We start from the raw sequence: 13344 nt of genomic DNA on the forward strand, positions 1-13344 counted from the left end.
CATCACCAGATCAAAGAATCACTGATGGCTGCCCCTTCTGACAAATGAAGCAAGAATTATGAGCAGCAAGGGAGGGTTTTTCTTCTTTTATTTAAAACTATTTTAAACATAGTTTAACCGTTTTAACCTAGTTTAAAATTTAAGCTTTTTTAAATTCCCAAACCTGGCCAGCAGGCAGAATAACTTCCAGAGTTCTGGTTAACAAGGAATGTTTTGTGGGATCTTGTATAACTCTCCTGGGCCTCCCCGCCCAGTCCTCCCTTGCCCTGTGCCACCGCTACTGTAGACAGCTTCCCTGGGATTTGGCACCTACGAAGCTCTTCTGACTCGGCGGCATTTGGAAGGACTGGATTTGGGCATTTCAGCGCCAGCTTTGAGATATCCTAGTGCCTCAAGGAAGGTGCAAAGATGATCAGACTCTATGGGTGCTCTTGCTTTTGAAAGGCAGTACAAATCTGCACAAGCTAATAGCATTACTGTGCTTCTCAGCAGTGGTCAAACTTCAAGAGTGAGAAGAGTTGTCCACCCTCAGCAGTGGTGAGAGCTCCTGCCCCAGGGCTGGCACCTGGGAGGTCTCCCAGTGGCCTGGACAGAAATAACTTAGTGCACGGAAAGGGCCTCACTTCACTTATTCGGTTGTATCCCTCCACACCTCCTCTGCTCTGTGTTTCTCCAAGAAAAAGGAGGTTGAAGGCAAACCGCTGGTGGGACGGCTCCCCTACCGGTGGTAGTACCTGCTGTGAGGAAGGTGATGGTGACACCAGCATGGGCTCTCCCAGGGGATATACCTGATCCATCAGAAGCCAGTTCCTCTGGTCCTGCTACTCACCCATCTGCAGGGTGTCCCTGCAGATTCACACCCACTTTGATCTAAAAAGAATACAAAAAGCTGGCCTTCCTCCCCTCCTGGGGTAAAGCCAAAGCAAACCAGGAATATGCCTACTTGCAGCTCGGATTTTGCTGGGGATGAAGAGCGGGGAGCAGTGGCAAAGCTGATTGTCTCTACGTAACCAGAATGAAAAGGGACAAGACCAGTTGCATTTAAAGTGCTTTATGGCATCAAACTGACATCATTACATGTTGAGATGATCAATTCAGTTAAAAGAAGCTAAGGCCAACCCCACACAGCTCCAAGGAGTCTCACACCACTTGCTACAGGGACTCTCTACCACTGGGGTATTCTGGCATGCCCAGCTAATACTGACCACTTCTGTACGTCATCTGAGCCTGCGCTCCCACTTCCCCGTCACTGAAGCCTCTTCTGTTGGGCAGTGTTTAACACCAGACTAAGAAAAGTCCAAGAAAAGAAAGTCTGGTTCTTCCTCTCCATCAAACACTACCAAAAAAAAAAAAAGCTCTGACAGCCCTTGCAGGGTCCTCTTCTCTCTCCAATGACATTTTTGAACCTGCTCTGGGTCCCAGAAACCCGACGCAGAACAGAGTGGTTTGGGTGCTCCAGATGGCATCAAGGGACTGGCTCCGGGAACCACAAAGCATCAGGCTGAAGAAATGACATGCTTTCAGCAACTGCAGGATGGATGCCAGGTGTGGAACTGGAGCAAATGCAATTTTAAGGCCAGGAAAAGGAAAGGGTTTGGTGCTGTAAAGCTGAGACCATACTCTATCAGACAACCCTAGGCAACCTGCAGGGATCAGAGCAGGAATCCAACTCTAGGGACCTATGCCAAGCCTTTCCAAAGAAAACCTGAGAAGGGAAAAGAATTAAAAGGCTAAAGAGATAAAAACATGGCCTCACCTTCCTAAAGGTGAAAGGAGGAGGAAGCAGTGTGGGAGTAAAGGCTTCATGCCAAAAAGAGTGAATCATGCAGTAACATACATCCCCCAGGGACAACGGTCTGTCCACCAGAATTTAAGACAGGAACAGCTTTGATACGCAGTATTTCTAGCTGGTATAGTTCAGATTCACGCCCATGGTTTCTTTGACAAGGAGCTGTGGGGACCTTATGAGATCACGGAGCAAATACTATTTTCACTTTGGGCACTGAACGCTCTTTTTGATTTGCAGATGATTTGAGATGGTCAAGCCAGGCAGAGACCCAGGGCTGCCCTGGGTCACGTGTCTCCCTTTTGATGCCCTTCTCGGAGCCACGGGACATGCCTGTGTAACGAAGTCAACGCATGTTGGAACCGGGAAAAAGACAGAGGGATGAAAAGAAAAGCTCATACTGGCAAAGGCTCTTACAGACTGAGGGGAACTTTCAGAAACACTGGGGACCTGATCTCTGTTTACACAACAGTAAATGAGCCACGTGCCACTTTGGTTTCCGAAAATTTCAGCTTGGCACATTCACTTTTGCAGATATATGAACAGCAAGGCAGAAGTTATTTTCTAAAAGTGGTGGTTTTCTTATGAAAAAGTAACACCACAACACCAGCACATGCCTCCTTCAGCTCCTTTCAGGTTTAGGAGACCTGCCTGTATCTCCCCAGAGAAGCAACCGGACCCTCACATCACTGCAAGATGCTCCATGTTTTGCTTTTTCCTTTGCCTCCAAGAGGTAGGAGAAAACCTAAGCAGAATATTTAAAATGGGGAAACTAACTGATAGGAGGACTCTTGTCTGAAGTCACTGCTGCTTTTTCCAGACTTTTTGGCCCAAAGATGCTCTGCCTTAAAGAAAGCTCTCGGTTGAAGTTGTGTCACTCTGGGCATGGCATGGACTGCTAAGCAGCACTGCCCAAACCCTGGTTCTGTAGGAACCAGGGAGGTAAGAACATAAAAAATAAAAATAAAAAAATAAAACCTAATAAACTTAGTTAAAAAAAAAAAAGAACTCTCTCAAATAAACAATATTAAATATTTTTTGCAAGCCCTGCTTGCAATTAAGAATAAGCACCAAATAATATTTAAAAAAGCAAACTACAAATAAATCTCAAACCTCTTTTTTTTTTTTTGATTCTTAATAGTTTAGAGAGCTTCAAAAGCAAGCAGGTGGTCTAGGATTCCTGCACGGACCAAGGCAGACCAGTCTAAGCATCCACCTCACCACTGGTGCTGCTGATACTCATCGGCACCGAACTCTGAAGACTGCTGTGGGTTACTAGCTTGTGAGAAACCAGAGAGCAAACTGAAATCAAACAATAGTGCAAGAAGAGAAATATTTTTTAAGAAAAAACTGACAGGAAAGGAAATGCACTTGACAGCTTTAAACTCTGAGCAAACCCTTGAGCTATTTTGAAGCTGATAGTGTCTCATAACCATTTACAAATCCGCTCAGGCAACTCCCCTGAGAGAGTCTGGAAGAACAATAATGGAGACACTTTTCTCTTTGGAGGAAAGTTTGGCTCACTGCATTTCTTTCCCCCTACTGAACACATCCTTGGATTCAACAGCTGTACAAATACCTCACAGTCGGCACAGCGAGAGCCACCCTCAGACCTTCTCCTTCCGCTGATGGCAGCACAGGGACACAGGGACATTTTCACCCTAAAGCCCACAGCGATGGAAACGGACCTGTCCCACAGCGTTTCTGTCCATGAGAATGTATTATCTCCCTAGAAATAGTTATAAGTGCACGGTATTGTATTGACATAGGAACTAGGAGCCGCTCGTTGGAGTTCGCTCTGCTCACAGCACTCAGTCCCCTGACCTGCGACATCTCCCTGAAGTGCTCTGGAATTGCTGTTGTCTCATTCTGCCTTAGGAACGAGCCAGGGAAGCTGACAAAATCCAGAGAAAGAGAAGCCCCCCTCCCCCCAAAAGTAGGGGAAGAAAAATACATACAGAAAAAAAGTCCCTAAAAGCAGATTTTCAGCCATCTCTCCAGTAAGTCATCAGGCTTGTAACGAAGGGACGTCAAATGCAACTGGAGACTATATTCTGGCAAAAAAAAAAAATATCTTTACTTAGGGAATGGGAAGGAGTGAGCTGGAGCTCAAAGAGATTGCGTAAAAAATTGTCGCTTAGAGTTGTTCCCACTTGAACACTGTTTGTTCTGGCTCCCTGGGGTTGCCTTACAAATCTACTGAATTTCTCTTTTCTGCATCATTTTAAATATACCCAAAGACGTTCTGCTGGATTCTGGAAACAGTTTGACATTTAAATCCTTTGCCCCATGGAAATCTTTCGGAATTCCTTTAAATTTTACTTTTTTTCCTCTGAATTTTTGTTTTGAATGCTGTTACTGCCTCCTGGTGTAAGGTACCTTTCTGAAGCCAAACAGTCCATACACCACAAGCACAAAAGGGGCGTGCAAGTCAATGGTGTCACAATTGGAGCAGTAAGGGCAAGATATTTAATATCTACACGCTCCCTGAAAGTCATCAGGTATCATCTATCCCCATGGGCCGAGCTAAGCTTGGCTGTACAGACTGTAAGCATATCCCAGTGGATACATAGATACATATATGTATATATACAGTATATCTCTATATGCCAGTGTGTACGCACCATTTGTAGAGTCCTAATCTTTTGCTAAATGCTTGGTTTTGGTTACGTTCCCCAGAAAAGGGGAATTTGAAGGCACAGACCCCTTAAGGCTATGTTCTCTCATCCTTTAGCAGTAAGAGACAGAAAACGTCTATCCCAATCCTTTTAACCCAAGGTTTGCACAGAGAGACGGTACTATTTGCCGTGCAGTCAGCCTCTGCGGTGAGAATTCACGCAAAACCACAGGAGAGAGGCCCTTTCCCACCACTTAACAGACTTCATAACATGCTTTATTTAAAACCTCCAGATGCTTGTCAGATGCAGGCACCAGCAGCGTGCTGTGGAGCGGGCAGGGAGATGTCCACTGTACCAATGCCAAGAGTGACCGATGGAACTGTCCATACTCAGCAGAAGATCTCCTCGCCCTCTGGAGGTGCTTCTGATGAGTGAGAATCTGCAGCACAAAAAAACCAGGTGGGAATCACTATGGGAATACAGGAATACAGCAGGTAAAGTGGGACTCCACGCACACGGAAAGCCCGCTGTCTGCCCAATCCACTGGGCTCCTTAAAAGATGTCCAGTTCCCTGAGAAGCTGCCATGAAATTACATCTCCTAATTGCTGAGCTTTCCTGTGCACAAGTTGGAAAACATCAGCGAGTTAATACGGATAAGCCGGTCATCCGAGGGCGTGAGATCAAATTTCATGTGGGTCAGAGGTCTGGGGTGCAGGACTGAGTCCTAAGAGAATGCAAAACTACCAAAGGAAAAAAAAAAAGCATGTCTTTTTTTCAGATCAAGAGACAAGACAGGCTGGCTGGAGGGGAAGGGAGAGGCCACCAGAAGGGTTGTGGGTATCACTTCCAAACAACATCAGAGTTAAAGCAGACAGCAGTGCTGCAGGGGCTGCAACAGCCAGGAGCATCCCAGCAGCAGCTCCTGAAAGCACATACACTGAAGCAGGACATTTTCTTCCTCAAAGCGGAGCGAGCTGAAAAATACATGCAGAATCCAGCCCACGGAAGCTGCTCAGGATGGGATGGGGAAGGGAAGGAGCAGGGAGCAGAGTGCATCCCTCTGACAACCCTAGGGGCTGCAGAACAAGCAGAAAAGGCCACAGGGAAGATCACTTCAAACTGGGAACTCCACTCAACACAGCTGATCTTCTCCATGCCTGAAGTGTTACTGTACACATTCAAGGCTAGATTTGATGGTTACCACAAGTTTGCTGGCTGGAGGGAAAAGCCAGCTGACTGAACCTGAGAAAACACTTATGACCTCCCCTGACACTCACCAGACTGTTGGGAGCGATGTCCCCTGCCCTTTTTCTTCTTTTCCTTCTTCTCCTTTGGTTTGGCTAAACTGAAGAGGCGGGTAGGCATCTGGGGCTGTTCCTCAGCCGCCTTGTTAGTCTGGTTTGTTGTGCTAAGCAAATGGAAAGTGCTTTTCTCTTTCTGTGTCCTTGAAAGACTGTTCCTTTTGGGGAAGACAGACAGTTCTGCATCAAAGTGCCCTTGTTTAGGAAGGGAAGGGCTCTTCTGCTTGGAGGAGTCGTCAGTGCTGGACTGGGAGGAGACTCTTACAAGTTTCTCATGTGGATTTGAAACCTATAAAGGAAAAGTGTTGCATTGAGGCATGAAAGTGGCTAGCATAGAACCTGGAGAGGAAACGTGTGTCCCAGACCACTGACAGAGGTTGTGCTTGTGAACATCCAGCCCATTCACCAGCTAAAAAGCTGTCCCCATCCAGACAAAGCAATGAAAGAAGGCGGCCTTGCCGCTAAGGGTGAAGAAATGGGGCATATAAAGAGTAACGCTCCAGTATCTTTTGCTCCTACATGTACTATGCTATGTATCAACAAGCCAAAAGCAAGTATTCTTTAAGATCTCAGTACCAAGACTCACCCTGCATCGTTTGCGCACACAGACGGTGGCAGGCGGCCAAGGAGAAGCGTGCCTCTCCGGCAGGGGAAAGCCAGCACACAGCACCCGAGCGGCATATGTCAAAGGAAGTCTTCCCAAGCAAAAGATGAAAGCAAAAACATTTTTCCTAATTTTTTTTTTTAATTTCCTAACGGCTGTCTCAGGATGTAATTGAGCCCGCACATTCAAAGGGAAGATCAAAACAACAGCTCAACAAAGCCTCAGCAAACCCTCTATTAATAGCTCTGAATTGTCAGTAAGATACCTGCCTCGAAAAGGTGCTTCCTTCTCCTGATCCCCCAGGCCCCGCAGTTATTTAACGTCTCAGCCTCTCCCATAGCATCCATGCCCCTTGTATGCCTACGTGTGCTCGATGCTGGAACAGCTTCACTGTGTGCCTGGAAAACTTCTGGCCTGATTGGGAACTGGGGTGGGAGGGAGCAAGTCCTCCTCCGATGATTTGCTTTTCAGAGCTCACTGCTGAGCTCCGCAATTAGTCCATTCAGGCACCCAAAATCATTTCCATTCCACAATCCACCATTTATAAACTAATTTTGCTACAGCTCTAAGCAAATTACATTCAGAATTACTGAGTTACAAACAAACAAATGATCAACAACAGGCTCAAGGTTCAAATTCAGCCCATGTTTTGCCAACAGATGCTTGTTTTCCTCAGACTGCTGCACAGTTACAAAAAATAAACCCCAGCTTACTGAAAAATGCATGGAGCAGGATCTGCATGTGGGCTTTTCTTTCTGGATGGGGACAGCCAGACACCAGAAGCCTCTTGCAGCAGAGCTGGGGACCTTTGCTCACTGAGCACCAGACTGCAGGTGCCCAGTCTCCTTAGGACAGGGACAATGCCCATCTCTCTGCTAGATATCAAAAATGCTTTTTGAGATGGATGTAAGTGTACAAACAGCTTTTCCCTGCATCTATCAGCCATGCAAGTGGCTTTTGTGACAGCTGGAGGGTGCAGGTAACCCACAACGCTCAGGCTGTTTCCAAGAAGGATGATGCCTCATCTGCCTGACTGCTGCCCAGACCTCAGCCCCCGTGGGGTGAAGGCCAATGCCAAAGGCAGTATCGACCTCCTGGGATTGCCTAGGGCATCTTCCCTGCAAGCCAGCCACCTCCGCTCTGCTGTCCGCCAACACACAGCACAGAAAAGTGGGCAGAGCTCAGGTTGTTGTAATCACCTACTGCTCAAGACTGGCCAGGCATCCTGACTACACCATGTTGCATCAACACTGGCAACGCCTCAGCAGCTCTGGAGGTGCCAGAAACACAGCCCTGCACATCACGTGCAAGGAAAGAGCCAGTTTTAAATACAAGGCCCTGTGTGTCTAGGCTTGGGCTGGCGTCAGTCTATCACTGCTAGCATGCAGTTTGCTTGAGAGCCAGCTGGGAGCTCCCTGCAGGGCACGGCTTCCCCAGCAGCTTGGCTGTTGGCATCATTTACCTGGTTGTGGTCAGACTCCTGCCGCATTTGAGCTAATCGTTCTACGTCTTGCTTGAACTGCGCCTTCTCCCTCTCCAGCTGTTTCTGTGCTGTGCGAAGCCTCTCGAGGTCGAGCTGGTAGGAGGCCTTCTTCACCTGCAGCTCCTCTCGCTCCCGCTCAAGATCCTGCCACCCTCTCTGGACCTGCTCCTCTCGCTGGGCCAGGTGGGCCTCTTGCTCCACCAGCTCCTTCTCCCGGACTTCCCACTCCTTCTCCCTCCTCCGCCTCTCCTCCTGGTGCTGTGTCTGTTGCTTCTTCAGGTTGGCCAACTCCTGGCGCTGCTTCTCCAGGTTGCGCTGCTTCTCCTGTTCCAGCAGCGAGGTCGGCCGGAAGAAGCTTCGGGTCAGAGCCCTCTCGCTCAGAGCCAGCTTCTGGTCCTCAATGTAGGTGTCCTGCTGCAGCACGACGCCCTAGGAGAGAGGGGACACAAATCACTGCAGCTCCCTCTCCACCAGAAGAGGCTCCAGCCCTGAAAACCTCAGGGTGCTGTATTGAACCCTTTCTTCTTCTACCAAATTCGTAGCTCAGCACTGCTGCCTTATGGCTGGGCTACCAGAGGATGCTGGCAGAGCATCTCCCCCAGCAGCTTCCCCAATTCAGGTGAGCAACGGCTCACTTAGGCAGCAGCTCATTCCTACAACCTGCCAGCACACTGCCTGCAAGCCGGCCGTGGGGTACTCAGCTGTCCAGGGATGTGACAGGCAAAGGGGAAGGGGAGATGGGGGACGAAGTGTAAGTGGCTGTTACTGGCTGGAGGGATGTGCAGCTCGGGCAAGCAGCATGCAAAAGCAGGATGAACGGCCAAGCCTACCTGCAAAGCACTGAGCAGCTTATGGAGGCTGGTAATGGTTTGGAGGACCTGCTGCGAGAAAACAAAAGCGTTGCTATTAGATCTGACTGGGTGCCAGGGTATGCGTAAAGCACCCTCCTTTTCCACTGTGACCCACTGGTGGGTCTGACAAGCTGCACGGCCATCGCTCTAGGCCTTTGTTTTTCTCACTCTTCATTTGCAATGACCGCATCATCCCCCAGTACACAAATACATCCCTTGGACATCTCTCAGAGGTGCCTGGCATCATCTTCCTCACCTTCCTAGCTGTCAGTGTGGCAGGGGAGGAGATATCTGCAGAAGGACCGAACAGCACAGACTCATGGGAACTCCCGGGCTGTCTCTGCAAACCATTTCCCACAGCATCAGCTTGCTCAAGAACAAGCAGAGTAATTGGGATGGAACCCAATTCACTTAAAAATTTCAGGGCAAGAATTTCAAAGGGTGAAAAAAAAAAAAAAGAGAAATCTTAAAATGGATGTGGAGTATTTGCACTCTTCCACTCCTGGCTGGCCCATACAAGTCCCACTGTCATTAGACAGAAAAAACTGCAATACAACAGGCACACAAGTACAACAGGTGTGATCGTGGAGGCTCTCTGAAAATCCAGATAAATGCGAACGCATCGTGCATCAACACATGGCAAGCTACTTTGGAGTCATGCCCTATCCCTAAATGTATTTTTAGCCTAGCTAAAAATTTCTCTCAATCTCTCATATCCTACAATGACTTTTAAGAAGAAGAAAAACCACCGCAGTATTTGCAATAGTGGTGTGATAGCCAGTATTAAGGGAACTGCTTCCCATTCTGCCATTAACGCTAATTGGGAGTTATGAATGTGTATCAAAGGGAGAATAGAAATCTAATTGCCCCAATTCACTGCACCTGCAACATAAAATTAAACTCTCTCTCTGCAGATGCACAATAAATACAGCCCTGTGCATCCTAGTGGTAATTAACCCTTGCTGCCTGTAATCAGCACATATCATCCTGCCTGGCAAGCAGATGACAATCAGTGAATTCCCTGTCTGAACATCCAAGGTTAAACAAATAAATGACACAGTGGGTTCAGCTTAATGTATTTAGAAGTCTACATGCACTTCAGCAAACGAAATGTATTTTCTTCTACATTATCACCTACTGAGACAAATTCATTTGCCACTTAAATGAAGGAAACAGCCGAGCAACGGAATCAATTCTTACCTCGTTATTCCTTTTCAACATGAACATCAGATTAGCATTTCCACCCTAAGAAAAGATCACAGATTTAATATGAGGACAAATGAGAAATCACAGCAAATGTGTTCTGAAGCTGAACTAATGACAGACACGTTAAAGCTCCCCTCCATCTTCCATTCTGAGGGAATTCATGCATGTTTCTTAGGCAAGTTAAAATCATATAGAATAAAATGTTAATTAGGTATCATTTTGCAGTCATATGACGGATCGATCCACAGCAAGAATAGGTGCAAGGTTATACTTGACCTTATAATTTCAATAACGATGCATAATTAAACACATGCTTTAGCTGATCTGCAGACAGATGGCAGATAACCTGTGCCACAAAGGAATACTACTGATTTGCCATGGTTTTCAAGTCAGGATTTTAGCTACAGCAAAGTGTTTTTGGCTGCGTACTTCCAATTTTATTTTGTTTTTAAATTAGTAGGATATATCTAATTGTCAAGAAATTCAGACGCTTTGAGACTTAAACTGTCACTCTCTTGAAATCTGAACTCAGTGGCAGCAGAGAGATAAATCAAGAGATACCTTCTTTAAAACGCTGTCTGACTCTGTCCTCCGAAGGTCCTGAGCATCGTCGCCTTCATCTTTCGCTCCACCTAAAGGAGGAAGCCAGCATTGACACTGGTTATTCAACATTTTAAGCCATAGATGAACAGGCTAATGCCTGAGAAATTTAATACAGGAAACTCAAGATGTTTCACAAAAGGGGACACAGAGCTCTTGACACTTTAACTAAATGCATTTGCTCCCTATGTATACAGAACATGTCAGCACCACCAGAAAAAGTGGACCTGAATTCAGATTAGGATTGACTTTGGCTTCAGACAACTTGCTGATAAATTTGGCACACTCCTATTAATTGGTGCTCTGTCTAGCCCCTGCACTGCTGTCTACTGCCAAAGAATACTTGCTGAGAAGACACGAGGCAGAATAAGAGCAGATGGAGAACAACAGTATCATATCAGGGTATATTATTGCAGGTATAGTTTCAATGCCTCTCTTGGGCAAGTGCAACTTAAAGCTGGGTCAGATACTGCTGCACAGCACCCTGTGTAATTTTACACTAAAAATTTAGCCTTAACCTGAGTTATCAGCAACCTCTATCTTCAAAGGGACACTGGAGTCTTTCTAACTTCCCCCTGGGATGGCTTCTATCAGTGCTCCCAAGCAGGACTGAACTGACCTGTGGGGCCAAGAGGACTGCAACCCTCCACCTGCACCACCCTTCTACTCGCGGACGGTGAAGGAGTCGCATGGCTCTTTGGTCCTCTAGCTCCTGCCAAGACTCTTGCACTCCCCCTGCCAGCTGAGATGCGGCCCATGGCGAAAACCCACACCTGCAGTGGCAACCTCCCTGCTGCCGCTCTTATAACGATAAACAACTTCACATTTACCTGTATCTGCAGCAATGTGAAGGACACTGTACCCAGTGCAAAGGCCCTCTCCTCCCACCACCCCCAGGCAGGCTTTGCTGTTAAACGCTGACCCTCTCCTAAGAGACCTTCTCTCCTGCGCCACGTCCTGGGACCCTTCACGTCTTTGCAGGAGGAAACACCTCCCTTCTGCTTTGCTGAAGGGCAGAATGAAGGGGAGTCAGGTTATAAGCCTTGCCCAAGGCTGCACAGGTTGTGAATGGAAGAACTGGAGATGAAAGCCAGGTTTCATGCCTCCTGGCCTCCAGCTGAACAAACAGGCCCTGCCTTCTTTTCCCAGATTCTCCCAAGACTCTACAACTATTGAATTACAGTCTAATTCAAGGAGGCCACTTCTACAGAAATCCTAGAGCTGGGCAATGAACAGCCTGAGGTCCCATTCATCACTGCAATGGAGAGAGGCACAACCCTAAACAAACCCCTCCAGTGTGAATATATTTGTCATTATGATGACAAGGCCTGTGGAGGGCTTTGCAGCTTTCCAACAGAGCTGGGAAAACCTCTACATACTTCTCATGTCTGACTGCCTGGAGCTAACACTGCTCCTTTAATGCAGAAGGTCAGACAAGGTCCAACGATCCCAATGCCGAGACAGACACTAGCGCAGCAAAACTGGCCGTATTGGGAGCATGAGTGAGACCACAGAGAAAGGAATTTGAGGACAGGGAGGTTTCTGATGACTAGGGCAAAGAAAGAGAGCATTGGGAAGCAGCCAACTATGCAGCTGAAATAAATATTCACACATTTCTTTGGGAGAGACTTAATTGCAGGAATAACACATGCAGTTGTATGTGGAACACGAATGCACAGAGAGCAGAGCCAGGGGAGAAGGCGTTTGATTCAGCAATATCGTTATCCATTTGCAAATGCAACAGCACCAGGCTCCTGCTGGAAGATAACTAAAGAATGAAGAACAGAGCTGCAGATATTAGAATAATAACTTGAAGAAACTAATCTATTAAGAAGCCAAATGCTTTTATTGGCATGTAGGTAAAGAAGGAAGGATGATTTAGAGAGAGCACAGAGAGAGAGGAGTGTGTTCAGATGTTTAATCCTCAGGTAGCCATGGGATCTCACCTACAATCATTCACCTGTACATAGGCTTTTTTTCTAATCTGTTATTTAATCTACCAACTATTATTGGAGAGGAGTTGGGAAACCTAAATCACCAGCTGCTAGAGTCCTTCTGAAGCAAGGATATGATGACATGCATTATTAACAGATGCCAACGTGCACACATGTAACTACTCACACTTGGAGGCGTTCATTTGATGACTGTCAAATCCTCCAAAAGTTTCTGCCCTTCTAGGGAGAGAGATGGGGCCAACTCCTCCTTCTTGTTCCATGGCAGTGCTGCTGACCTGCTGTCCAAGGGCAGTGCCCAGGCTCCTGTTCACTAGATCTTGCAGCAGTTCAACTGATAAAAAGCAACGATATCTCTGTTAAAGACCACCTCAGGCTTCTAAGCTATTTTCATCCCTGCCTGAGCTCAGGTCAGAAATTCACATGCTTTGCTGGACTAAGAAACCATGTTTCTATGACAATGATATGGACAGCATGCATTCCCCCTGCAACAACTCTAATCATTAACTCTAATTCCCAGAGCTCTGCACAGGCTTAGACCTCCCTCTCTTCCTTCAGGCAACCCTGGTCTGACAACAGCATTTACAAATTTTTAGCCTCTCTAAATAGCACACCAGAAAGTTGCCCATGTTTCCATCTACCCTTGCCTTTGTCAACAGCCTTGCTTGTCCCTTGCAGGCACCTCAAGTGCCTGCTGGAACCCAAGCCCCGCGCTCACACCTTGCTGAGACTGAAGCACAGCAAAAGCCTAGATGGCCCAATTTCAGCCAATGATAAATCCTGCGCTGCTCCTGACCCCAGTGCAGATTCAGTGCGTGGTTGTGCTCTGTGCTGACTTATTTTCTGCCCTCTTTCAACAGCCGTCAATATCCGCTTCCTTTCCTCATCCTCATTACCTGCCTCTGAGACAATACTGTTGAGTAGCAATACCTCCTATCTATG

The 13344-nt window shown here is 47.1% G+C and overlaps 1 protein-coding gene across 8 annotated transcripts in view; it reads right to left on the reverse strand.

The window, feature by feature from the left end:
* Nucleotides 1–4661: 4661 nt before the first annotated feature.
* AKAP13 (A-kinase anchoring protein 13) overlaps nucleotides 4662–13344 on the reverse strand; it is a 217853-nt gene continuing 209170 nt past the window's right edge. For 6 of the 8 annotated variants that reach the window (XM_075100605.1, XM_075100604.1, XM_075100601.1 and 3 more), the window contains 7 exons: nucleotides 12572–12736; nucleotides 10412–10482; nucleotides 9845–9889; nucleotides 8624–8674; nucleotides 7773–8222; nucleotides 5683–5995; nucleotides 4662–4843 (listed from right to left, as the gene is read on the reverse strand). In XM_075100605.1, coding sequence (XP_074956706.1) covers nucleotides 4794–4843; nucleotides 5683–5995; nucleotides 7773–8222; nucleotides 8624–8674; nucleotides 9845–9889; nucleotides 10412–10482; nucleotides 12572–12736 — 1145 coding nt within the window. In that variant the 3' untranslated portion in view covers nucleotides 4662–4793. The remainder of the gene's footprint in view (nucleotides 4844–5682; nucleotides 5996–7772; nucleotides 8223–8623; nucleotides 8675–9844; nucleotides 9890–10411; nucleotides 10483–12571; nucleotides 12737–13344) is intronic. The other 2 variants (XM_075100602.1, XM_075100603.1) reach the window with 2 other exon arrangements.

This window comes from Phalacrocorax aristotelis, chromosome 7 (genome assembly GCF_949628215.1).
Source record: "Phalacrocorax aristotelis chromosome 7, bGulAri2.1, whole genome shotgun sequence".
NCBI classification, from domain to species: Eukaryota; Metazoa; Chordata; class Aves; order Suliformes; family Phalacrocoracidae; genus Phalacrocorax; species Phalacrocorax aristotelis.